This window comes from Lepidochelys olivacea (assembly GCF_965140295.1).
Source record: "Lepidochelys olivacea isolate rLepOli2 genome assembly, chromosome: 9".
NCBI classification, from domain to species: Eukaryota; Metazoa; Chordata; order Testudines; family Cheloniidae; genus Lepidochelys; species Lepidochelys olivacea.
Window position 1 is genome coordinate 62176896 of NC_140419.1, and position 24475 is coordinate 62201370.

Sequence of the window (24475 nt, forward strand, 5' to 3'; positions counted from 1 at the left end):
TCTCCTCTTCCTTTCCCCCATCCTTCTCTGTTACATCTCGCCAGCCTCATTTCGTTCAGTGGCATTTCACAAGTATAACACAGACCTGTTGCTTGCTGATAAGCCATTGCAAACAGTATCATCCTTGAAGGATGCCACAGTTACTAGTGTGTGGTACCTTACTCGACTGCCCTGAAGAAAATGATATGCTCGCAAAATATTGTACATTTATGCAAAGATGAATAGAAAAGCATAAAATATCATCAGGTACATTTTAATTCCAGTGAAATTTTGTTCCACGTGTTTCATTGTGGAATGCTTACCTCCAGTGACTGTTTGCTGCCATTTTATGTCATGCCATCATAAAGATAATGACATTTTATAGAGCAATGGCTATCCCGAAGATGTTTCACAAACTTTATATGCAAAGACAGGAAATGAAACCATTTCTGGGTAATTACATGACAGGGGTTTAATGGTGCACAGCAACACTACATAACAGTTAAAAAAAGAAGTACGTACCATGACCCAGATCTTCAACTGGTATAAATTAGCATGAGGTCAACTGAGCTACATTGATGTCACTAGCTGAGGAGCTTGCCAATGGCAGATATTTGGTAGTGAATTAAAGGTTATCTATGTGTCATACGGTGGAGTTAATCATTGTGTTAAATTAGCACTGTATATATAATAATTTGTTTAATATGAAATTTTCCCGTGTTCTATTTGCCTCTGGGACCAGTGAAACAAAATTTCATTGACTTGAAGTACGGACATGACTACTTGTTAAATAGGAATAAAGTGTTCAGAAAATCCACAGTAATGTACAAAATAAAATAGATTTGACTTCTAGATGAATCTGATGATGAACCTGCAGAGCATCAAGAGGTAAAATGGAAGAGCTTATGATAGAAAGAAACAGCATTATGAGACGATGAAGGCAAATAACAAAACAGAAAATAATACAGTAGAACCTGCAGCAAAGAATAGCTCATATGAAACATATATCTCTCATGCATGAGTTACCTGCAATGAAGATACTTCAGCTGAGTGGCAGCAAACTTTCTTCTCCCTATCATTTCCTGGTAAGTAACAGTTTTATAGTCCTCATCAGAGAGTAGGAGGAGCTCATGACAGATTACTTCACACATTGGCACCTTTGGTATTTTAGAAGCTGAGTTTTCCTTGTCTTCGGTCACTCCTTTGTTTTTTTTCCTTAGTATTTCCTGAAAAGAAAGGGGTTTTCCTTCAATCTACTGCCCCACAACTGGAAAAAAACACCATATGTGCCCTACCAGCCCAGCTGCTGATGTCACCAGTCTTGAAATTCATTTGTAGACAAATGCAAAGCAAAATTCAAATGGCTTTGGAAGGGTATATAAACACTGACACCAAACAGACACCTCTACCATTGCTTGAGGAGACCTTCCCAGTGCTCAAGAGAAATCAACAGACACATTTAGAACCATCAGAATGGTCTACTCAACTTTACAGGTAATGCTATTTCATGCTGAAAATCTATCCCTAGCTCATTCAGTGGTTTAGGTTGTTTGATTTTAATTAGGTTTTGGGGAGCTCCTCAGCTGGTTTAAATTTGTCATAATTCCACTGACTTCACTGGATCTATGATCATTTAATTTTACACTAACTGGGGATCTGACCCAATGTTTAAAAAATTAGCCGGTTTTCATTGACTCCTTTTTGACCTACTAAAATGGTCCATGTTTTATCTATTTCTTCAGTGTATTCCATGTATTTTTGTATAGAGCTATAATGTTTTAATGAATGATCTGTACTTCATATTCTTAATATCTATTCAGAATTTGTCCTGTTCACAGTTGTAATGGGCTTGCCTGGCAGTTCTGAATCTTAAAACTTTATCCTGCAAATTCCAACAGAGTGCTTCCTTTCCCTGGATTGTTCTTGGCACCCTTACCGGATTGGTTTCTAGTTAGCGAACAGCTTTGTAACAGGGTTCAGTTTACCTACTTCTTGTTTTAACTGTCAGTTTTTTACAACTAAGGATTTTCAGTGCAAGCAATGAAAGTGTTCTTAAAATGCCTGGTTGCTTTATATGACAAACAGTATCTTTCTCTTGTCTCTAGAGATCCCAAAAGGTTTTAGCAGCTTCCCGACAGGTACACAAAATTTCTGCTCAAGGTTTGTATCTCTCAGTTAAAGAAACATTTCTCTTTCTCTCTCTTTTTTAAAGTCTTCCAATATGTCAATATGTAAAAATAATTGATAGGAACTGGGTTAAACTTAGAAAAGTCTCTTAAATTCTTGGAAGACAAAATGTATTATTATGATGATTATTATTGTTATGATTTCACTTAAAGACCAGCTTAAGTAAATTATTATTACATTTCAAGCTGAATGAACAGGAACAAAGTAACATATAGGTAAATAAAGGTGATTATTGGCCCTGTATCAAAACACACATTTACCTATTTTATGCAACTTTTAATTAGGCAGAGCTCGCACTGACGTCATAGGGAATCTTGTCTGAGAAAGGCTTATGAATATTTCACTTGTACTATAACCATGTACTTAAATGTTTAAATGGTAACTATCCTCTCCTATGCACCTGCATTGTCATTTATTAAATATTTAATCTAGGGCTAGTTATTAAAATTGTTTAGAATAGTTCACTGTGTGGGCCTATGCACTGTATGCTGCTGTTGTTCTAGTCCCAGCTACAGTGGTATAAATCCAGAGTTCCTGCACTAATGTCAGGGAGCAGAATTTTGCTGTATAGATTTTATTTTTTTTAAGTCCTAGAGATTCTCATAGTTGGTCATTTTACCTTTTTCATGTTTACACTAGATGTAACAAATGTTGATCAAAGAAAGTGACTAAATAAAAAAATACAGTAATTAAAAATAATCCATGCACAACCATTGACTCTAGCCAAGTCTAAGCTATAAGGCCTTTTTATTAACCTCTTGTTTTTAAAGAGCGCATATCACAGATGGGGGGGGGGGGAAGCTGCTGTCAATATTTATATATTGATGTGCGGGTATATAGATATTACTTTACACTGAATTACCCTGTGGTGAAGGAAGCTGTCAGAAATTTCTGCTGAAATGCAGCTGCAGTCATACCTTTTCTGTTATATCTACAGCGTTGCTGTGCATCATTGCTTCCCTGCCCTTTAATGAACTGATGCTTTATTTGTACCATGCATGGGATGTACTCTAGATATATGGAGGAGATACAAATTTGTAAGGCAGAGGTTTGCAAACTGCTGCATGTGGTAGGGTCATATTGCAATGTTTTATACAATCTCTGTAAATGTATGAATCACTGATGAGACTCACAGCTGTCTTCACAAGTGGAATATGAGCCTCCGGACCTGAGTGAGACTCATACACATTTTTAGCCAAATTGTGGGTCAGTTGCCATGATATTTGAAAGTGAAAGTTTCAAATGTGACTTTACTCCTCATTAGAGCTGCTCAAAAACATTTTGACAGAACAGGATTCAGTCGAAAAATGCAATTTTGTCAAAATCCAAATGTTTTATGGGAACGTATCAATCTTGATGAAATTTTCAATTCATTTAAATAATGTTGAAATGTTTCATTTTGACTTTCTTGTTTAGATCCATTTCATTTTGACTTTCATCTTATATTAAAATATTAAATTTCAGTATTTCAAAATAAAATCCCTACAATTTTAAAATAAAATATTACTTTCAATATAATAGTAAGTTTGCATATATAATACATTGAATATTGTATTAATCTCAATCTCTAAAATTTTTATCCTCCTAACCCTGGGGAGGGAGGGCAATGCTGTTATCCTTATTTTACACACGGGAAACTGAAGCACAGAGCTTCTAAGTGACTTGCTGAAGGTCACACAGGGCAGAAACACAAGCTAGGTCTCCTAACTCCTAGGCTTACCTCCTTACCACTAGACAATCCTTCCTCTCAAAACAAGGGCTACGTAGGTTCAGCCACATTCGCTCACATTAAGTAGCGACTCACTCCCTGAGCAGGTCCATTCAAAACAATAGGACTCTTTGACAAGCAGGTTACTAGTTCATGGGAGCAGGGGTGGCACAATGGGGCCCTACGTATTAACCCTTTGGATCCTGTCCCGCAACTTGGCTGATCCTTGCCTCTTTCTACCTATCCCCACAGTGCTGGAGAGTAGTGCTGCAGAGGAGACTGTGACCAGCAGCTTTGCATCCTTCATCCATGGAGTCCGGCCAGAGCATCTGTCTGAAGTTGTTCGTCACCGGAGCAAGAGGATGATCCTTGACAGCATTGGGGTTGGCCTCGTGGGCAGCACAACTCGTGTGTTCAATATTGCCCTGCGGTATTGTCAGGTAGGGGCAATACCCAACCATGCCCTTGTTGCCATTAATATGGTACTGCTGTGCTCCATGGGCAGAGAACCAGCACAAAGTCAATGCAGTGCTTCAGTCTCTTATTTTATGGCGTAAGTAGGATGTAATCATGCATAGCCCTTGCAGCAGGGTGAATTTTGCTTTCAATGCACAAAGTCACAATCATGAGTGCATTCCCCTGGCAAATGCTGAGAGCTGACACCAAAGCTCTTGCTGCCAACAAATGTATCACAGCTCTTCTGTACAGAACAGCACCAAGTAACACTGGGAGGGAGAAAACAGGAAGCGCTGGCTGAAATTATATTCCTAGAGATCAGTGACTGGAAAGAGCCATTGTTGTTTTTGACTTTGTAGCGGGATGGTTACCTGCTCCTGCCCTGAAAGGCTTGAAATCAGCCCTGGCAGAGGCCCGAGGCTGCGAGAGGGCTGCTGTTAGGGAAAGCAGCAAGCCTTGGCTGATTGGGGAGATAGCCACAGCTGCAGCCACGCCCAGTGATGAGCTGCCAAAAGCTGAGGAACCAGTTCCTTCAGTCGCTCCGGGTCTTCGGCGGCACTGAAGGACCCGCCGCTGAAGTGCCGCCGAAGACCCAGAGCGAGTGACGGACCCGCCGCCAAAGTGCCACCGAAGACCCGGAGCGCTGCCAGGTGAGTAAAATTTAAAAAGGGATTCTCAGGGGAGCTCCCCAGCCGAGACCTCAGGCGGGCCGGACAGGACGGTCCCGCAGGCTGGAGTTTGCCCACTCTTTTAACAACCGGTTCTAAACCGGCTTCAAAATTTAACAACCGGTTCGTGCGAACTGGCTCCAGCTCACCACTGGCCTTGCCCCAGTCAGGGCCCAGCTGGTCTTTATAAGAGGCTAGTGGGCCAGGAGGACACAGTCTCTCTCTAGATGTTGAGAGGGAGGGGCCTGACTGCTCAGAGCTGAGCAGCGTACCTAAAGTGGAGCAGGGCTGGGGCAAGGCCAGAGGAGCTGGGGAGCTCTGGCCTGAGAAACCCCCAGGCTGCAGGCCTTGATGAAGGCCTCGGAAAAGGGTTCTGGGATTGCAGAGGACAGCCCAAGGGTAGGCAGAAGCAGCTTGTCCAGACCCTCCTTGCCGATGATGAGTGGCAATTATACTGCAGTCCGCCCCAGGGAGCAGGGGCTAGATGGTGACTGACAGTAGCCAAAGACTGAGGCGAGGCGGGGATAGAGGGTGGGGGTTCCCCGGGGATGGGGAGACCCAGATCTGTGGGGGTACTGCCAGGGGGCAGCACCCCAGCATAAAAGGGGCACCAGGGTCCGGGAGGGACTCGGAGCCCAGCGGCAAGTGGGACACCAGTCTGCAGAGAGCGCTCCGGAGGCTGGAAACACTATTTCCCTGGACGACCAGGAGGAGGCGCCGCAGGGGTGAGTCCCACCCCGGCTACAGGCTTCCCTGCATAAACTGGTAGCAAATTCCTTCGCTAGCCACGTACTTTCAGATGTTCAGGTTAGTGTAAAGGGAGAAGTAGCTAAGCCCTTTAACTGAAATTTGATTGTGTTTGTATTACGATGACACTCTGTGTATCTGAGAGGTACCCGTTGCCTGGAATCCCATGTGGTGAAAATAGCACCAAGGCAGCACAACTGCTTTAGGTTACTACTCTCAGAACGCAACCGTGCCCTGCTCTCTCTTACTGGACTCTCTCCCTTCCACAGCAGCTGTATGCTTCAAATGCCGTTAGCTCTGTCTATGGCAGGAAAGGGTTAAAGCTGTCCCCTGCCCTGGCTGCCTTCACTAATGGAGTTGCGGTAAGGCTTTCTCTTCCAGAAGAGGCTGTTTAATGGTACAGAATGCTTTGGGATAGCCACACCCCCTGATGTACCTGAAACAGCAAACACTGGTACTGGCCCGTCATGTGACTGAGGTGTGGGCCTTTTGTGACTGGGACCAGGAGAGGTGAAAGTTCATGTGTCTCTGCTCTGCATTCCTGTCAGTGGCGCTTTTATCACAGTGCCAGTGAGCACCAATAACCCAGGGATGTTGTTATGAGATTCATTATTAATATTAGAAGCTGCATGTGTATTGTGGTTACACCTGGGAGCCCCAGTCATAGACCTGGACTCCATTATGCTAGGTGCTGTACAAACATGATTTTCACCTGGCTGTTGCCTCTCCCCTGTGCCAGGCTCACTCTATGGACTTTGATGACACCTGGCACCCTGCCACTCACCCCTCAGGGGCTGTACTGCCCGCTCTTCTAGCAGCTTCACAGATGCTACCTCCAAGCTCCAAACCTAATGGCCTGGACTTCTTGCTAGCGTTCAATGTGGGCATTGAGGTTCAAGGAAGGCTTATGCGTTTCTCCACGGAGGCTCACAATATTCCTAAGAGGTAAATCTATCGTGCTTCAGTAAATAGGGCACAGGGCAGTGCAGCTTAGCAAGACTTAGCATGCGGCAGAGAAAATTAAATCAGAAATTCTGGAGTAGAGCCAGACCCATCCTATGTGTGATTCACTTAGCACTGCAGTCTAGGGGCTACCTTATTAAACTCTTCAGGAATCTGCTAAAGCGAGACACTAGCCCCAAACAGCCAGTCTCTCTCAGAGTAAATGACAGTCTGATAAAGAGTCATCTTGTCTATAGGTCTGCACGACTAACAGAGTTTTCAGTTAGTTGGTGATTTTGAAAAATTGGAAAAAATTCTTTTCAGGTCAGCCCAAAACCAAACATTTTTGAAATTTTCTGCTGATCAAAAAGTCAGTTGTGTTTTGGTTTTAGGTTGAATGAAACATTTTGCTTTGACAAAACTGGAAAGATTCATTTCTGTGTTGACCATTTTTTAAACATTTGTTGAATATTTTAAAAAATAAAATTAAAGGAAACTAAAAGTCATTTCAATTCAAACAATACAAATATTTTGAATTTTTTGACTTTGTTCATTTTGTTAAAAAAAATTGGCAAAAAACACAAATTTGCAAAACGTTTTGGTGTCATTGAATCTGCATTTTTTTTTCTGAAAAGAAGTTTGGGGTGAAAATTTCACCCCAGATCTACTTTAATCAATATCTACAGTGTGTGGAACAAGGGCTAGCGGGCTTATAAAAGGAGTCAGTGAGAATTCTACAAATTTAGGTCCAAATCCTTGATCAATAACAACTCCCAGTGAAGTCAAACTGCTGACACTGAGTAAGGACTCATGGTCTGGCCCACACACTTGCTGGTGGTTAGGCATCATTAATCCAGTGTTGCACCTTAATGACCTCTGATGACCTCACTATAGTCCTCTGTGATGGGGCAAGTGCTAGCTAACTAGTTTTGAGGAACAAACACGAGGTCACGGTGAAATCACACTCCATTCACTATAGTTTGCCTGTCCGTTGTTCTAACCCACGAAAGCTTATGCCCAAATAAATTTGTAAGTCTCTAAGGTGCCACAAGGACTCCTCATTTTTGTTGTTGTTGTTTAATGTTTTCAGAGATTCTGTCAGAGTAGATCTGTCCTGCCAACTCACTCACATCCACCATGAGATAGCAGGGGCTTGGTCTCCTCCCATGTGTCGTCATTGGCACCTGCCCAGCGTGGGTGTGAAACGTCACCAGATCAGAACAGAAGCATCTGACATCCACTGTGCACTGGTGTGAGCAATGATAGCCGGTGCCAGACAGCGGGGAATCAGGCCCTACGTATTTAGATTCTTATGACTCAAAGCAAAAACGGGATGCCTAGGCTCACTCTGGTGTTTTCCCCCTCCCATAGTAAATCAGCATCAGTGTCAGTGGAGTAACGGCTTACACCAGCGGAGGGTCTGGCCCGCTGTTTTGCAATGGCCTTGGTGCCATGGGCATGCCCTTCAGTGGCACTTGGGGGCTTCCTATGCAAGATGCAGGCAGGGCTTTCCAGATCATTGCTGGGGTTTCCCTTTCAGGTTCCATCCTCCCTCTGTGGTGGGCACCATGGGCAGCGCAGCCGCCACAGCAAAGCTCCTCTCTCTGAATGTGACCCAGTGTGCTCATGCCTTAGCAATTGCTGCCTCCCTAGCAGGAGCACCCATGGCAAATGCAGCCACCCAAGCCAAGCCCCTGCATATCGGCAATGCCACCCGCCTGGGGTTGGAAGCGGCACTTCTGGCTGCTCGGGGGATGGAGGCCAGCCCCCTCATCCTGGATGACATCCCCGGGTGTTCTGGATTCAGTGCGTTCTATGGTGACTATCAGCCTAAACTGCTGCCCCTGCCAGCAAACAGCCACGAGTTCCTCTTGGAGAAGCAAGACGTCGCTTTCAAACGTTTCCCAGCCCACCTAGGGATGCACTGGATTGTGGATGCTGCCGCGTCAGTCAGAAACTTGCTCATCAACTATTCCGGCTCCTTCTCTCCCTCTCTGATCCGTGCCATTCTTCTGAGGATCCCGGTGTCCAAGTACATCAACAGGCCCTTCCCAGAGTCTGAGCACCAGGCTCGACACTCCTTCCAGTTCAATGCCTGCACTGCCCTGCTGGATGGCGAGGTGGGCCTCAACTCCTTCACTGATGGCTGCCTCCATCGGCAGGAGCTGACAGAGCTGCTGGACAAGGTGCTGGTGGAGCACCCTGAAGACAACGTAGCCAACTTCGACAAGATGTATGGGGAGATAGCACTGGTCCTGGAGAATGGAGATGTGCTGACTGGCAGATGTGACACTTTCTATGGGCACTGGAGGAAGCCCCTAAGCAGAGAATCGCTCCTGAAGAAATTCCAATCCAATGCGTCTCACGTGCTCCCAGAGGACAAGGTGAACAGCATCATCACGACAGTGGACAACCTGGAGAACCTGCCAGACAGCTCCCAGCTGGCCTCCAGCCTGTAAGAGCAAGATGTTTGAGTGAAGCATCATCACATTGGAACACTAATTCCCTTCTTTCAAGGACAGAATCTTTCTATCATTCAAAGTTAACTGCAGAGCAAAAATGAAGTCCAAACACAGATTTCAGTGCCTAATAACCCCGTTAGCCAGGCTGTGAAAGAGTGTGTGTGTGTGTAAGAGAAATAAGTTTTAATGAATACTTGGTGCTGCTTGATTTGCTGAAGGTATCCCAGAACATTCCATTACAAATACCCAGAAGTCTCACTGATCTCCAAGAATGATGCATTCTGGGATATCTGTGAACCAGTGTTCCCAATAGGGGCAGAGTATTTTTCCCCCAAAAGAGTAATTAAAACTTCTTTCAGTTCAGAATGCTATCCTAGTCAGTGAGGATTCTCAACACCAAAATTTGTGCTTATCTTAATGTACACCTGCACAGTCAACCTGTGGAACTCTGCCACAGGATGTTCTGAAGGCCAAGACTATAACAGGGTTCAAAAAAGAACTAGATAAGTTCATGGAGGATAAGTCCATCAATGGCTATTAGCCAGGATGGGCAGGGATGGTGTCCCTAGTCTCTGTTGCCAGAAGCTGGGAATGAGCAACAGGGGACGGATCACTTACCTGTTCTGTTCATTCCTTCTGGGGCACCTGGCATTGGCCACTGTCAGAAGACAGGATACTGGACTAGATAGACCATAGGTCTGACCCAGTATGGCCTTTCTTATGTTCTTACACTTCTCTTAATGTTCACCTCTGCTCTTCCAGTCATCTTTTAGATCATTATTAGTTAGTTCCGCTGATCAAACAGAAAATATGGCAGCATTAGGGTCAACAGCCAGGTATTCTAGACCCAACAAATGATCTGTAAATCTATCGATCAATGTCATGTATGATGATTTAAACTTTGATTGAACAATCTTGCATTGTTTCTGGTTACTGTTATATGCTGTATGGTAAGACATACACCACTCTTTATATACGGAGATATAGGAATATACAATGTATACAACATGCTTATTGAACAGACATGGGATTATTGATTAATGTTACATGTTTCCAATATGCTCTTCATGCAGGCACATTTGATATCACTTGGATGAAATTACCTGTTCAGCATATTATTACTTGGTGATGATGTTGTTTAGCAGACCTAAGATTTTGACAGAGCTAGATTCTCTGCTGTAGTTCAGGACATGGGCTGGTTCCAAACTGGTGCTTTTGCCAGCACAGGGGGGATTTCATGGAAACAAAGAATTTCACCACCACTAATTTGTTTTTCAACTGTCTACATTGCTGCTAATCTAGATTGTTATATGTCATTTTGTTTATACAATTTTGTTTATTCAAAATAAAGACTCGAAGTACAAGCTTATTTGCAGAAAGATTTATTGCTACAAGGGATTCATCACAAAGAACCCTTGCTTTATTCTGAATACTTCTAAATAACGGCCTGCTTGAATCGTGGGGTGCTTGTCACAAACCCTGCAGCTCAGTTGCAGACAAGCCATGGAAAATGGCAGAAAAGTAATAATAGACCTTATTTACATGATTCCTTTCCAGTGATTTTCCCGCTGTTGGCCACCTGGGGCTGAGAGCGGGTTCCCCTGCTGTCTAATATTGCAGAATCCACAATTTCTGCAATTTCGCAGGTTAAGTAGGGCCTTAGTTATACAAGCATATAACGGCTTTTATAATAAATGGTTGGCCACACCCACGGCTGGGGCAGTACAACACACATAATTCTGCAAGAGGGCAAGCTAGGAATCTGACACTGAGATCAATCATTGGTCCATATGTTGGAATCTCATGGGCCAGATCCTCTCAGCATAGCTACCCCAATGATGTTACATTGATTTAAAACAGCTGAGGATTTGGCCTATGTTTATCTGTTGAGAAACTATATATCTCTGTTGTCAAGTACAGGCTGAAGTGTCCAGATGACAAGACTGACTGTTAGTCACTGAGATCTGACAGTGGCCAAATATGATCTCCAATAAATTGCCAAGAGTTTGTCTATAATACAGTTGGTTTACAATTAGTGCCCTTCCATGCCAGATGAAGGAATTTATTTGGTTAAATGCCTATCTTAGCTTACCAGAAAAGTTTCAGATATTACAGCAAAATCACCCAGATATTCACATTGATTACACGTTCAAAGCCACTGCTAAGCAAACATTAACCCAAACAAAATAACAATCCTCACCCATAATAAAACTCAGTTAAGTTGGACATTTATTTGCTGTAAGTTGTAATTCATTTTCTGCTTCCTTCTGCTGATGGGCACACAGTGGTTTAAAACCCTGAAGCTATTCTGAAGATGGCAATAGACTGTCCTCATGCTCTTGTTAGGGGGATCACAGCTGGTAACAAATTAATCTCTTGCTCAGTAGTTACCAAGAAGCCAACAAAACCTGGGGAAGGCACAGAATTGAGCTCTGGCCAGGTGCAGGGTGATGTATATTGGCATATCTCCACTGACTACAAAGGAGAGATGCTGGCTCACACTGGCTGAAGATAAGGCTCTGAATTGTTAATATTTACAATTTTAGTGTCATGTAAGAGGGTGAACCCGGCAAGATTGTGAAAGCCAGCAACTCCCATCCAATTCTGCGGAGCTCTGTAGAGATTTCCCGTAAATATTAATTGTTTTTTTTAATGCTTCCTTTAAAAACAAACACACAACCTTTTGAGCCTCTGAGTTTTTTAGCTGGGGGAACTGTATGCAGAGAACAATGCATTCATGAAAATTAGCACCTGGTTCTATTTGCTAACATGTTTGATTCCCCCCCTCCCCTCAAGTAGCCCATAGGCTTTGTGCTAGCCATATGCATTAGGGGTAATTTTCACCCTGTGACTGTTACTTTGAGTCTTTGCTATTCATAATTCTATAATAATTCACACTATGTGACTGGTCAACTAAGTCACATGGTCTTGTTTCTGTCTCCTGGATGGATGACTCCTGAACCCATAGAGAACTTTACAATTCACCATGTGACCACTTCCATGAACATTCACAACACTAATGCCACACATTAGAGTTGATGATCCTACATTGGTGACTAAAATATCACTGTGTCTCAGATAGGCTGTTTTGCACTACCAGAAACAAGTGGCTAGGTTTCCACAGGATCAAGCAAGCAGAAAGTAAGGGATGAGAGTGAAAGTATCTCCAATTATGTATGAACAGGAGGAATATGAAGCAGAGAGGAAAATAAAAAGGCATTGTAGTGAGAGATGTGTAAGTGAGACACGTGGTTAAAGGGGCATCAGGAGTGGGTATATATAGTACATACACACCCCTAGGTGCTGCCTTGTGCCTTTAAGATCCCTATTGTGATCAGTCTGGGCTGATATGACTGTAAGAAGGCCTGTGACTGGTGCTGGTTGCAACATTTTACCTTTGTCAAAGCTGCGTCTTTTTGTAGAGCTGTACTGATTTTAATGACGTTTTTGATGGGAAGGTTTCTGAGGTTCAGGGTGGATTTCGGTCACTTCCAGAGAGAGAGAGAGACCCAGAAACCTGAATCCAAAACCTTACCTTTTCAATCCAAAAATGGTCATTTCAACACAATTCCATCAAATGTTCAACTGGGCCTAGTTTTGTTGCAGTGTGGAATGGAAACAAATGTTGAAACCTCAGATGTTGTCATGAAACAGAATTATCATTCTCCAGCCAGCTATACCCATGGCAAGCATTGGTGATTATGAAGACACTTTGTCCAGGTTCCTCTTGCTCCAGGGAGATGCTTGACAACCTCAGGCAAAAGCGAGCATGGATTCCCATGGGCCAAGGCTGTTTGATGCAAGGTGACTGGGTCAGGCTTCTGAACTTGTGTTTATGGCAGATCTGGCAGGGCACTGCTAACGGGCCAGAATGGGCACATGTCTTTCTGGCTGGTTTCTTGTGTCTCCAGCAGCCTCAGCGTTGTTGGGGACACTGGGCACTACACTAGGTAACTCGGGAGGGTGGAAGACCACGAGTGTTGAGGAAGCCCTCCTGCTCTAGGCCCAGATAAACCAAGGCCCCTTTGCTCCTTGAACTGTCTGTGATCCTGCATAACACTGAGGAAGCTAGCGCACAGACAGGTTTGCACACGGCTCGCCAGCCAAGGCCAGCTTCGGCCTGGGAAACAGATAGATAAGGCAGAAATGTTTAGCAAAAACCAGTAACAAATAGGACCAAATAAGGCAAGGCTCGGGCAAAGCTACTGAGGAAAAACACAACTGGCTGCTTTAGCTGATTGGCTACGGTATTGTATGGGGCAACAGGTAATTGGTTGCATAAGCTTGTGTAGTGAAATAGGAAAAGGTATAAAATGTATACTGGAATCTGCTGCACTGCTGCAGGATTTGAGACAGCTCAGTCTCCCTGCGCCCTGTTTGAAGCTCCAAATAAATCTCTCTGCTTCTCCACCCCGTTGTGGTCATTGGCGCGACGCACACCGGGCAACGAACCCAGCTGTTGCTTGCCTCGGGCACTCTGTGTCGGTAACAGCGTGAATTGTGCAGCAGTGGCTTTTTCGTCCAAACGCCGCTGCACTGAATACGTCCTTCCCTGGGAAGCAGACGCTTGAGCATATGGCAATCCCTGGAGCCTTAGGGTCAGGATATTATACTCAGTTCCTCAGCATGGCCACAGCTTCCCCATGGAGCTGCTGTCCCCTTCCGTGAATTTTAGTACTGCGAGACGTAAACTCCCACTCAGCCAATAGCGCATTTGTCTGGTGTGACAGGGTGTATCAGCCCCGCATTGGTACAGCAGAGGTTTAACCTTCTCTCTTAGTGGAGGAAGCCACAACCCCTCAGCTCTGCTGGGCATGCTCCAGCTGGAAGCAGGGTATAAAAGCCAGCAGAGCAGTCTGGGCTGACCACTGGCAGAGAAAGAGATGCATCGCTAGCTCCTGAGGGAGAACCACCTGCACGCCAAGACACGGAGGCCAGCCAGTCGGAGATGGACCCCAACACATCGGCTTTGGACAGCGCGGAGAGTGGAGAGACTGGAGTGACAGCAGGAGCTGTAGTATTGACTCTGGCCATTGGGACGCACTGCCCTGACAGCAAGGGCCATGGTGTTGATTTTGGCCGCACTGCCCTGCTATCAAGGGCCACATTAAGGGCTGAGGCCCCTGAGCTGCACAGCCCTGAGACCTGGGGCACCCCTTCAAACTCAATTGCGGGGCTGTGATGCACCTCTCCCTGGCTCCCACAGGATGGTGGAGTGTATCAGTCCTGCAACACTGAGTTTATAGCTCTCAGAGACTCCATGCACCTGTCTCAGGCTATCACAGGCAGCATGCATGCTGGTGCTCATTCACAGGCTGCTTATAGGTGCTGGACTAGGCCTGATTTAGGGATGGTCGCTATGTCACATTTGCCAGAGTTTGATCATCGTCTTGTATTACCATCCAAGAGGTGGGGACCTATGAGGCTATGGGGGCCAGATAAGCATCAGCAGAGGATTAGGGAAGGTTTCCACACTCCCCATTAATATAAGAGTGGCCACACCGGGTCAGACCAGAGGTCCATTTAGCTCAGTATCCTGTCTTCTGACAGTGGCCAATGCTAGGTGCCCCAGAGGGAATGAACAGAAGAGGTGATCCTCAAGTGATCCATCCCCTGTCCCCCATTGGACCATTCTTGTCCTGGGTTGGAGGAGCAATAGGTGGATCCACAGTTGATTGATGGGATGGCTGCTAGGCACTTCTTCCCTCCACACTGTCACCCTCTCAGAACTCTGCTTTACTGATGAGCTGCAGAAGACGGCATGTTTGGGCATGAAGGAGGAGGCTGGGCTGGACCATTGTAGGATGGTGACCCCCTCAGACTCTGACTGGGTACTCTGGTCTCCCATGCAGGAGCCCCTCATGCACAGGCGTGAAAACCCAGGGGGTTTCTCGGGCTTCTCAAGGACATAGAACAGCTGGGCAGAGCTATTTCAGGCTGCAAAGTAAATCTAATCAGGAAGAGGGGCTGTATAGTCCAGCGTGGGAGCCTCCTCTGTATTTGGATTTCTATCTGCTGAACCAGTGCTGGGAGTTAGTAAGACTTTCACTAACGTAGAGAAGGCCGAAAGGTGACATAAGCTTCCCTTTCATTCCTGGTGTTTCCATTCAAGCTTGGGACCCTGAGATGTCATCCAACTATTTAGCTCTGCTCCAGGCTGTTATTTCCTGTTCAGAGTGTGTAACATTTCACCACCCATAGCCACTGCCCTGGCCCCCACCAAAACCTCTTACCGAGTGAAGTGAAGCTTGTGGAAGAGAAGCAATAACACCCAGAGAAAACTAGCAAGCCGGCCTGCGTGGCACTGAAAATAAAGTCATGAACACTGTGCCACCAAAGTCCCCTATTTGCCCATCACACATGGAACAAGAACAGGGCCCCTGTTCCTCTCTCGGATGCTCTGGTCCAGGATAGCTGGCACCTAATGTTTCCTCACAAACATGTTTACAGCACCGAGCGCGGTGAATGAAAGGCTTTTTACAATGTGGCTCCATGTTGGGCACACAGCATGTTTATGCTGTGAGTAAAGGTAGTAAATACAGGCTCAGGTTGAGAGGGTTTCTGGCCAAGGATCCCAAGAAAACCGAGAGGAATAAAAGCGTCACACTTTGTTTGCTTGTTCTCTCACTTAAAAACAAAGCATGAAAACTCAGCCTGCTCAAGGGCTTGAGAATCCTGGAAGAGTGCAGTGAGGGCACGTCTGCCTGAGGCCGGGTCCTTTGCTTGACAGGAATTATGAGGAAGGCAGCAGAAAAGTACATTGTTATCATCTTGTTATCATCAGTGAATGAGAGATGATAGGTAAGATGGCGGTAGGCCTCGAAGGGCCTTGGAGGTGCAGACAAGCAGCTTGTTTGATGCGATGGAGAAGTGTCTGGTTCCCTTTATTGCATGTCTGCATTTCATTTTATAGCTGCTGTAAGACTCTCCAGGGGATGTGTTCTGGGGCTGTTGTTATTACACGTCTCTCGCGTTAAGTGCCGCCACTTGGCATATGGCCTCCTGCATTATGCTCCTGCTCCCGTTGAAGCCAATAGTAAGCTTCCATTGACCTCAGTGATGCAAGGGTCAGCTCTATAACTCCACACAGGAATCGGCCTGCTGGCTCTGCTTATTCGCCCCCCTCCTCCAGTTAATATATATGAAGATCTTGGGTTCCACTGGATACTTACCGCCCTCGTTACTGCAATATCTGTGTGCCTTACACTCATGAAGGGATTTTATCCTTGTCATGCTCCCGGAAGTGTTAGCTCCTGTAAAATGGGGATAAAGCACAGGTTTGATCCCGGTACTTGCCCAAGGTCATGCAGAAACCCTGGGGCTGAGCTTTCAAGCCAGGGTGAGCTCCCCAGTTGTGGCCCCTTCATAGGGTTGGGATGATGTAAAGGGGCTATAAAAGCTCCAGATCTGGCCAGGGGTATCCCTTCTGTGCAGAAACTGAGGAAGACATCACAAGACACATGGTGTAGGGGGCCTGTTGGGGATAAGTGGGATGGGGCATGACGGGGGCAGGGCTGCATCATGCAGAGTAGTGCAATTCTGGGCACCCAGAGACAGCCTGGGCTGTCTAAATTACACTGGGGCTGCAAAACAGCCCTGGATTGGGAGGGTACAAAGTTAGCTTCAAGCTGTGTTAGCCTCCCTACCTGCAGGTTGTGAGTGCTGTGTTGCACCTCGTGGAGACATTCCACAGAACCTTACCCCAGGTCTTCTGAGACCCACATCAATGCCTTATCCCCCAGGTCATTCTTCCAACCAGAACTTGCATCCTTCAGCTGAGAAAACTATACTCAATAGAGGGGTCCCATTGAATTTAGGCTTGTGCATAGGCTGTCATAAGCCAGCAAATCTCGCTAGCTGTTCCCATTGTTCATACGTTTTCCTGTCAATAGTATTTTCCTGACCTTTATATCTGAGGTAGAAATCTACTCATCTGACTGTCTAAAAGTCTGTTCTCCTTAGTAATTCAGTGTTTCCATTGTATACCTTAATGCAATTGGATTCTTCTTAGTAATTCAGTGTTTTCATGTATATGCTTCCTGCAATAGGAAATATTTTAAAAATTTAGAATTATGACATGTTCTTAAAGAGAATTAAACAAAGATCTCCTTGTGTCATGAGAAGTAGTGAACTATGTTGGTTTTGGGTGGTGATTCTTATCACCCAGGTGCTCAGTGGCCTGGGCCCGGCATATTTGCAGCTCTCTGATGAGAACCAGGGTTGACAACTTGCCTCCTCAGGTACAATGGAGCTGTTCACCATAAGGCCAAAGCTTATGTTCTCATCTGTTCAGCAGACATAGGTTGCTCGTGAGCTGGTCTGAGACTGTGGCCCACACTCCTGCAGGCCCTAAAAACCACCATGAACCTCACCAGCTTCTGCTTCGAGGCTCACTTCTGAAACCTCACCTTTGCTAAGAAAAATGCAGAGCACAGCGTACTTGTCATAGATTTCATTTAGCCCCTACCCTGCAGCTCTCCCCTGTGGGAGAGAAAGAAAGAACCATACAAGACAAAAGCTAGTCACGCTTAATGTTTCTATAAGTTTGAGGGCAGCCTAAGGAACTGAATAGGAGAGAATTTGTAATTACTTTTGCTTAAGTGTTCCTTTTCATTGAGCTAATGATCAGCTGCTATAGGGACCTCAGGTGTTGCCAGTCACTCTCTGTATCTGGAAACTGGAGCCAGAGGGAGCTGAAACAGCCCTTCAGCCTTCTCTCTGAAGGTTTCAAGAGGTGCATTGTTTCTATAAGGAATCGCCATAACGGTGAGAATGACTGTGCTGCTTTCACTGTCTCCACTCCCATCCAGTTTCACCAGGACACTTCTGCTTGCAGTGTGCAAACAGGAAAGCATGTTGGGTGAGATTCTGATGTCATGTATAGGGGGTGAAACTGAGATCAGAATCTCTTGTTGTAGACTGTGTCCGGGGAATCTCTAACAGGTCACCAGCCGCTCTTTCCTTCATAGAATATCAGGGTTGGAAGGGACCTCAGGAGATCATCTAGTCCAATCCCCTGCTCAAAGCAGGACCAATTCCCAATTTTTGCCCCAGATCCCTAAATGGCCCCCTCAAGGAATGAACTCACAACCCTGGGTTTAGCAGGCCAATGCTCAAACCACTGAGCTATCTCTCCCCCCCTCTAAGAAAGAAAACTGGATACAACTGAAACAGATGCTTATCGGGTGTAAATTGCCAAATATACACCAAATCACACCATTTTGAGGCACTAACCCCATGTTTAGAATGAGGCAGAGCAATTTTCAGGGGTGGATTTTTCAATACAGGCTCAACAGGGCCTCCATTTTTGTCTGTGTAAAGCCATGAAGGCAATTAGGGTGAAGTTTAACCCTGTGCAGACAGCCTGCATGAGATCCAGTCACCACTGAAGTCCGATATCCCTCTGCACAGGGGTTAACGTCACCCTGAGTGAAGCACAGGCAAGCGGACATTGCAGGAATTACATCCTGGCACAGTGTATGGGAATGGGTGCATGTGTAATTTTATATAGGCAGAATGGAGGCTGTAAAGAACTAACCAAAGATGGTTTTAATGTCAGGGAAAGGTTGCAGGAGAAGGAAGGAAGTGTGTAACACAGGGATTGTGAGACCAAATCAGAACCAGGCTCCATCAAATCCAGGATCCTGGCTCTGACGGTGGCCAGCATGAGCTGCTTCGTAGGAAGGTGCACGAAAGCCTGCAGAAGGCAGCTATGGGATAACCTGCTCCCCGGGAAAGTTCCTTCCTTAATCCCTTAGGTTGGAGGTTGGTTTATGCCCTGGAGCAGGAGGTTTATAGCTCTTCCCAAGTTCTTGGGCTTTAAATCTTCTTTAATATTACAGGTCTGGATATTCCTGTTGTCAATAGACATGTCCAGTTCTCCTCTGAGTAGTGAGCCTCCAGGTACCATGCCCTAAAATGGGAATATAAAGAGTTCTTAACACAGCAGCCCGAGGCAGGAGCAGCAGAAGTGGGGGAGGCCACCAGTCCCACCCCTCCCCCTGAGGCCCCATGCCCTGCACCACGCCTTCCTGAGTCTTCCACATTTTGAGTCACTGTTGCAGCATCATAGAGATGGTCACATCTTGGGATGCCTCCCACCAGCCGTCCACTGCACTGATACTTTGCCCTTCTTTAAGGCCTCTGCTTGAGTATCTTAAGGTTTCTGCCTACTTTCTATGGGCATCTATTTTGTCGCTGACATGCAGATGGATTCCTACCTGCAGTTGGACACCTAACTCCCTGCAAATATACTCTGCATACCCACAGGACTGAACAGCCAAGATGAGGCCCGATTCCCAGGTGCACTAGGGCAGCCCTGTGCTACTCCACTGGCTCAAAACTGCTGCCCTAAAGCAGGCAGCCAACCACCTGTTGTGGCCTCCATACTATCCCTTCCTTTTGGCTAGCACAGGGCGCATGGCTGGGGGGTAAAGAGGCAACTCCAGGGCTACCTGATGTCTGGCTGATGCTCAACTGACATTATAGTGCCATGGGACCACGCCAGAGTCAGGGTGGCCACAGAATTGGAGAATTGTAAAAATAAGTGTTTTGTGCTCTCCCCTGTCCTGAGTTGTGCAGAGAGCTCCTTGGCCAACTCTCAAGATCTGGGCTGGAAAGTTTATAACAAACCTCAAGGGGTGACGCAGCAAAGTATCAGAATCACAGACAGACAGACTCACACGGCTCTGATATTAAAGTGTATTAGGAGGCTGGGGAGGGCGTCCTTCTCCAACATCCTGGCCAATTTTAAACTGTGACTGAAATAGCTGGCTGTCGGTTGCACTTGTTTCACTCCCCTCAGCCCATCCTAAAAGTGTCTAGAAATCGATTGCATCTTTTCCAAACAAGGAAGTGATCTTTAAGAAATTGAGTTTCTATTATTGCAACTTGATTACTGATAAACTATAAAGAGAAAAGCCATCCACTGCTCAAACACACTGTGCTTCGTCACGTAATGCCATAAAACAACAGGTTTCGGAGTAAAAATAACATAAAATAACATCTACATAAGGCCGAAAGAGGTACAACACAGATTCCAGTAAACCCTCCTTGGTTAATCCTAACTAGTTTCCTTCAACAGCCAGCCTTTAAAAAAAAATTCCGTGTCATGCCAGGGTATCGAAATCACTGCTTCCTCCATTCAACACCCAACCATCTTTTGATAACTCCATGCCTAACGGGTAATGTCATGTGGGATTTTCTCTTTCGTTATGCATTATGATTATTGTGTCTGGCAATGGGACATGCCAGGAAAGGGAGGAGGGAGGGTATTACCTCAATATTTGGATGACCTTTCTTAGCTCTGATTTCTTCTGCTGCCACTATCTCCTTCTCCCAGGCATCCATGGAAGGCTGTTCCACCCAACAGTTCAATACTGGGGGATCAGGCAGTCCGATATTTCTGGTCTGAGTTCTGCTCTTTCTTCCTGGTTGTGGTACATTGATTGATCTCCTGTTCAGCTCTGTTTGTGACCCCCGCAGCTCCTGTACCAAATCCAAACCCTAGAGTAACCCCAAGCCAGGTTAAGACCTGAGCACAGCCCCCTTAGATCCTTATTAGTTACCATGTGCATTATAAAACACATCTCCTGGCTTTAGCAGAGTGAGTTTCAAATGCTGGATAGTGGCATTGGATATCTGGTCTGGAAATGTCAAGAGCCTACAGGTGTGTTAGGGATTTCAATAGGGTAGAGATTTCAAGCCATGGCCCTGATCCAGTAGTTGACTGCAGTGCAAGCAGACCACTTCACCCATACATAGCCCCATTGATGCCCATTTGCCATTCCAGAGCAGGCCTCAAGGCTAAGGAAACAGACTGTCAGGAACACCTCATCTGAAACAGTGCTGGGCCAAGCAAATGCCCATGGTGCATTGTTTCCTAAAACTATGAACTGAGATCAGGATAGTTACGGAGCTACCAGAACTTCCAGCCCCCAGGCCATTCCTGACCCAGCCAGCACTCAGGCAGAAGCCCAGGGATGGAGGGGACGTCTTACAAAGGGGTTCCAGATAGGGCTTGGATACAGGGCTGGCTTTACCATGAGGTGAACTGAGGTGGAGGCCTCAGGTGCCAGACTGTGGGGGGTGCCACTAGGACCCAGAATGTAGAAAATTGTGTCTGCTGCTGGGGCATATGTATTCTCTCTGCTCTAGATGCACAGAGATGATGGAGTGCTGTGCTGGAGGAAGGAGGGCACAAGAGACATAACAGGCGGGCAGGAGAAAAGGTGAGAGGGAATAATAGAAAGCAGCAGGAGCTGCAGGGAGAGAGAGGAGGAGGAGCCTCTTATGTACCTCTCTAGCACCCCCAGGAGCCTGGATTGATTAACACCAGCTTCTCAGGGAGCTTCCTGTTTCCTGCTGCTTTCCTGAACCCACTTGAGGAGAACAGGCAGTCAACTGAAGTAGTAGGAGCCAGTTAGGCCCTTAAGATGCTGATACCTTCTCTCACTCAGGCCCTGCTACCAGCCTGCTTATTTGTCCCCTTCAATTGAGTGTTGAGAGCCACTATAGCTGGCACAGAACAGCAGTCATGAGTGAAAGCAGAAAACGCCCCTCTGGGGCAGCATTCAGAAGAAGAAAGGAAGCTTTTCTATCTAAGCAGAAAGGAGCTTTCCTGAGATACATAGACACAAATGTTCACATTGAGCCTTCCGGCCCCAGTGAGGATGTGAGTGGTGAGGAGATGCCTGATCTTCCAGTTAGTCAGAGTGCAGGTGACCTGGCAGCTACTGCAGCATCCATATCTCCATCTCAAATGGATGTAACCATGCACATTCCTGAAGAAAAGTGTAGATCAGAGAAGAGTGTGGTGGAGGCACAAGAAACAGCTGCTGCTGAGTTTAGTTTCTTAAGTCTAGAGGATCCAGGACTGTGGACCCACTTGAGCAGTAGCCTGAGGGACTTCCTTGTACTGCATGGGCCACAGCAAGTGAAAAACTTCATGTTCCCCAAAGACAATGAAAATAGAAGTTTCCATCCAACACATTACTGGCGTGAAATCCCCAGTGGTGACAAAGTGGAGAGCCCATGGCTTACGTACTCAAAAAACCAGAGTGCTGCATCCTGTTTTTGTTGCAAACTCTTCCAGTCTAATGTTCCAGCCACATGGGGTTCTACAGGAACAAAGGACTGGAAAAATCTGGCTAGAAATCTGGCATGCCATAAGAAGGCAGCAAATCACCAGAGAGCATTCCATAGGTGGAAAGCGCTTGAGATGAGACTAAGGTTAAAGGCCACCATAGATGATCAGTATCAAGAGAAGTTTGCATCAGAGTCTCTTTACTGGCAAAATGTTCTGAAAAGGCTCATTGACACTGTGAGAATGTTTGCTACCCAAAACCTTGCACTGCATGGCACTTCAGATCAGCTGTACGTGCCAAACAATGGAAACTTCCTTACAATTGTGGAACTGATGGCTGAGTTTGATGCTGTACTCCAGGAGCATCAAAGAAGAGTCACCACCCAAGAAATGTACACACACCACTACCTTGGAAAAACAATTCAAAATGAGATCATACAGTTACTGGCAACAAAAGTCAAACAGAAGATTGTGGCAGATCCGAAGTCAGCAAGATATTACTCAGTTATCCTGGACTGCATACCTGACATCAGCCATACTGAACAAATGAGTTTAATGGTGCGTTTTATAACAACAGCAGAACCTAGTGAAAATGTCCCTGCAACGGTGACTGTCATGGAGCATTTTCTAGAATTTATTGACATTGATGATACCACAGGAGCTGGTATGACAAATATGCTTCTTAAAAAGCTGGAAGAGATGGGAATTGCGATAGCTGACATGAGAGGTCAGGGCTATAATACTGGTGCCAACATGAGAGGAAAGAACAGAGGAGTGCAGACCACAGATCCGAGAGTTAAACCCTCAATCTTTTTTTCTCCCATGCAGTTCTCATTCATTGAACTTGGTGGTCAGTGATGCAGCATCAGCTTCTAGTGAGGCTGCTGAATTTTTTAATGTAATTCAAAGCATCTGTGTATTTTATTCTGCATCAGCTCATCGATGGCAAATTTTGAAGCAACATCTGGGAACATCCTCTCTGACACTGAAACCACTGAGTGCCACATGATGGGAAAGTCGAGAGGAGGCAATAAAGCCTATCAAAAACCAAATTGGGAAGATAGATGATGCCATAGTTGCCATTATGGAGGATAATGCTATGACAGGAACTGTTCATGGGAGAACAGTGGCAGAGGGAAATGGAATCACCAGAAACATACATAATTTCAAATTTCTGTGTGGCTTAGTGTGGTGGCATGACATACCCTTTGAAATAAATGTTGTAAGCAAGAGACTCCAAGGTATTGACCTTGATATATCTGGAGCAATGGAACAACTGGACAAAGCAAAGTCATACCTACAGTCTTACCAGTCAGATGAGGGATTTCAAAACGTTCTGAAGAGTGCACAGAAGTTGGCAGAGGAACTTCACACTAAAGCTATTTCCCCACCCATTCAAGAATACAAGAGTCACTGAAGAAGAAGACATTTTGATTACAAGGCACAGGATAATCCCATAAGAGACCCCAAACAACAATTCAAAGTTGAATTCTTTAACCAGGTGCTAGATTGTGCAATACAGTTGAAGAACGTTTCATGCAGCTCAAGGAACACAGCAGTATATTTGGGAAGTTGTATGATATTCCAAAACTCCTCACTGTAGCTGAAGAAGATCTACACCAGCAATGCAGAGCACTACAGACAGCATTGACACATGATGACATGCGTGATATTCATGCGAGTGATTTAGGTGATAAACTGAAAGCCCTTTCAAGATACATTGCAGCAGGATCAACTCCAAAGGCTGTTCTGGAATATATGTGCACAAATAAGATGACCACCCTCTTTCCAAATGCTTTTGTTGCTCTGCGCATACATAACACTTCCTGTAACAGTTGCCAGTGGAGAACGCAGCTTCTCCAAGCTGAAGTTAATAAAAACACACCTACGCTCCACGATGACACAGGAGAGGCAGGTCAGCCTTGCAATCATCTCAGTAGAGCATGAACTGGCCCGGACTGTGGACCTTCAGCAGGAAGCAGTTCAAACCTTTACAACCAAGAAGGCACGGAAAGCACCGCTTTGATTATTCAAACTGATAAAAATGCCAGTGTTTACAATGCAGACAAGAAAAGTTAACTTTCAAATGCCTGAACAGCAAATGTAAGTGATCAAGGCATTTTAAATTGTTAGTTCTCCTTTATTGGGGTAGGTAGCAGAGCAGTACCATGAGAGGAGTAGAACAGGAAGAAGGCAGAATTGAGACCTTTCAAAGTTTTGGCCCAAGCGAGGGGCCATGGGG

General features: G+C 45.6%; 1 protein-coding gene across 1 annotated transcript; it reads left to right on the forward strand.

Moving 5' to 3' along the window:
• Positions 1-4047: 4047 nt before the first annotated feature.
• On the forward strand, positions 4048-9206 carry LOC311526308 (cis-aconitate decarboxylase-like; the record flags this gene model as incomplete). Its single annotated transcript, XM_084639208.1, has 4 exons — positions 4048-4314; positions 6015-6107; positions 6485-6690; positions 8228-9206. 4 exons carry the CDS (start codon positions 4048-4050, stop codon positions 9144-9146), a joined length of 1485 nt encoding a protein of 494 aa, XP_084495334.1. The 3' UTR covers positions 9147-9206.
• Positions 9207-24475: the final 15269 nt, after the last annotated feature.